The 3,290-nt window shown below is 39.7% G+C and overlaps 1 protein-coding gene across 1 annotated transcript; it reads right to left on the bottom strand.

Moving 5' to 3' along the window:
- Positions 1-2,380: 2,380 nt before the first annotated feature.
- LOC101660815 (translationally-controlled tumor protein-like) lies at positions 2,381-2,925 on the bottom strand. Its single transcript, XM_045295876.1, is given in 1 exon segment — positions 2,381-2,925. A coding segment is annotated over 1 exon segment (519 nt). The 5' UTR covers positions 2,902-2,925; the 3' UTR covers positions 2,381-2,382.
- Between the last annotated feature and the right edge of the window lie 365 nt (positions 2,926-3,290).

Here is a 3,290-nt window from a genome sequence, read left to right as displayed (position 1 = left end):
ATCCTTGTCATGTAGTCTCTCTTTTGGTAAATTTTTTGCTTCATCTGGTTTTTAATATTTTCTGTGGGTTTTTTTCATATTGGAGTTTATCTCGGTTGTGTTTTGTCATGGTTGGTAGCCTTCTTGACTCTATGTTATGTATTTTTCTATGTTTTCCAGTATATCTGAAACTCAGTATAGGTGAAGCTATAGAGACAGTAACTAAGATAAGGGTTCCTGGTGGGTATGGCAAGGGAGGTGGGGTGGTAAGGGGAGTTCAAGAAGGAAGAAAATGCTTGTGAAACTGATTATGGTAGTGATCAAGCAGCACAGCCTGATATGATTGAACTATGCAATGGTATGCTGTCTGGATTAGCTCCTAATAAAATGGTTTGGGAAAAAAATTAAATTAAAAGCCTAGTCAGAGCAATAAAAAATGAACTAGAAATGTATCTAGATTGAGAAAGAAGTAAAATTGTTTAAATGATATTGTTTAAATGATATTGTTTGAGCATTTTTTCTGGGTCACCTTTCTTTGGAATGGCAACAAATATGGTTCTGTTCCAGTCAGTTCGTCAAGTCCCTCGATTTCAAATTTCCCGACATAGACAAGTGAGTGTTTCCAGTGGGTGACATACTTCAACTGGTATCCCATCAATTCCCAGAGCGCTGTTTTTTGCTTAATGCCATCAGTGCAGCTTGGACTTCTTCCTTTGATACAATTGGTTCTTCTTCATAATCCACCTTCTGAAATGGTGGAATGTCAACTAGTTCTTTTTCGTACAGTCATTTTTTGCATTCTTTATTTCTTCTTTGGGTGCTTCCTGCATCATTCAATATCTTCCCCATGGAATCTTCAGTATTACCACTCAAGGTTTGAATTTTTTTTTCTTGATTTTTTTCTGTTTCTGTTATGCTGAGTGTATTCTTCCTTTTTGCTTTACTAACTCTATGTCTTTGCACATTTCATTATATGTAATATTTGACTTTGTTTTCCCAGGGTGCCCTTTGAAATTTTCTGTTCAGCTCTTTGACTTCATTATTTCTTCCAATCACTTTAGCTACTCTACATTCCAGAGCAAGTTTGAAAGTTTCTTCTGACATCCGCTTTGACCTTTTTATTCATTCCTGTCTCTTTAATGACTTTTTGCTGCCTTCATGAATGGTGGTCTTGATGTCCTCCCACAGCTCATCAGGTCTGCTGTCATTAGTATTCAATGTGCGTAATATGTTTTTGAGATATTCTTGAAATTCAGGTGGGATAGACTCAAGGTCGTATTTTGGCTTTTATGGACTTGTTTTCATTTTCTTCAGCTTCAATCTGAATTTACATCTGAGCAATTTTTGGTCTGTTCCACAATCAGCCCATGGTATGGTTTTAGCTGCTGATATTGAGCTTCTCCGTCATCTCTTCCCACTCACTGACTTACTGCCATCAAGTTGATTCAGATTCTTAGTGTCTCTGTAGGACATAGTAGACTTGCCCCTCTGAGTGCCCAATACTGCAACTCTTTACAGGAATAGAGAGCCTCATCTCTCTCCCAAGGAGCAACTAGTGGTTTCAAACTCCTGACCTTGCTGTTAGCAGCCCAGGGCCTTACCCACTATTCTATCTGGAGAAGTCCACATGTATACTTGTCTTTTCTGTTGTTGAAAAAAATGTCTTGGCAATAAAGAAGTCATTGGTCTTGAGAATTTCCATCATACAATCTCTTTGTTTCTATCACCAAGGCCATATTTACCAACTTTTTCTCTTTGCTTCCAACTTTTGCATTCCAATCACCAATAATTATCAATGCATCTTGATTGCACATTTGATTATTTTAGACTGAAGATGTTGATAACATTTTTCAGTTTCTGCATCACTAGCTTAAGTGGTTTGTGCATAAATTTGAATAATAACTGTATTGATTGAAATTCTTTGAAGGCGGATAGATATCCTATTATAGACAGCATTGTACTTTGAGATAGATCCTGAAGTCATTTTTTATTATGAATGTGATACTGTTTCTGTTGAATCTGACATTCCCAGAATACTAAACTATATGATTTTATGATTGAAAATGCCAATATCCATCAATTTCAGTTCACTAACACCGAGGATATCAACCTTTATACATTCTATTTCATTTTTCAACAACTCCCAATTTTCCTAGATTTAAATTTCATACATTCCACATTCCCATTAATTTTTTTTAGTTTAAATGCATTTTATTTTTAGACAACCTACACGACGTTTTTTTTTTCCTTAAAAAAAAAAAAGCCTCCGCTCCAAATAGATCAAGGTCAAAAGTAAATGAGAGCTCACGATGACATCAGTTCCGTTTGTCTAAGTCCTGGGGTCGTGTGGATGAACAGCAGCCGGTTAGCTTGAGAGGCATTGGTCATGAGTTTCCCACTGCATTAACATTTCTCCATCTCTAAGCCATCCTTAAAGAAGATCATATATGGGGTCACACCATCTTCACGGTAGTCCAGCAGCGCAACCGTGCCATCTGGATTCATGTTCTAACCAATAAAGAACTGGTAGTTTTTTTAATTTGCAAGGATGTTCTTGATTTGTTCTGCAGCCCCTGTCATAAAAGGCTTTACTCTTTCCGGTTTCTGTTCTTCAAGTTTGCCTTTGATTGATTTCATGTAGTCTTTGATGTACTTCTTGTAGGCTTCTTTTGTGAAGCTGGTTTCCTGCAAGTGATGGTTCATGACAATATCAACACCTGTGACCACGGCTCTTTCTGCTGCATCGCCATCGGGGCCTTCAGCTGAGGCGTTACCACCAATGAGGGAGTCATCCATGTTACCTTCGGTCCTACGGACCATCTTCCCCTCCACTTCCAGACACAGCCCGTCTGCGATCTCCCGGATCTTGTAGATGTCGGAGAACATCTCATCAGGGCTGATGAGGTCCCGGTAGATGATCATGATGGCGGCTAAAGGGAGACAGCGGCGGCGCTAGCTTAGTAGGAGCCCAGAGCTCTGAGCGAGCACGATGCGGCCGGAGCAGCACTCGGGGAAGGGGAGAGCGGGCGGAAAAGCTCCACATTCCCATTATAAATTGATAGTTGCAGCTGTTTCTTCTCCGTTTGAGTTGGGCCCCACCAGCAAATGAAGATCCTGAAAGCTCCACTCTCATAGGTCTTACCCCATTCATATCACCATGGTAGGCTCCACTTTGAGAAGGCAGCTCTGCCTCAGTCATATTTTGAGTGCCTTTCCAGCGGAGGGGTTCATCTTCTGGCACTATATCTAACCATGTTCTGCTGCTAATTTTCCTGAGGTTTTAAGTATCTGACAATGCTTTGATGCTATGT

This window comes from Echinops telfairi, unplaced genomic scaffold, assembly GCF_000313985.2.
Source record: "Echinops telfairi isolate 266 unplaced genomic scaffold, ASM31398v2 ScPeMD7_6080;HRSCAF=6971, whole genome shotgun sequence".
Taxonomy (NCBI): Eukaryota; Metazoa; Chordata; class Mammalia; order Afrosoricida; family Tenrecidae; genus Echinops; species Echinops telfairi.
Note: the sequence above shows the minus strand (reverse complement) of the source record. Positions and strands in the feature narration are given on the sequence as shown.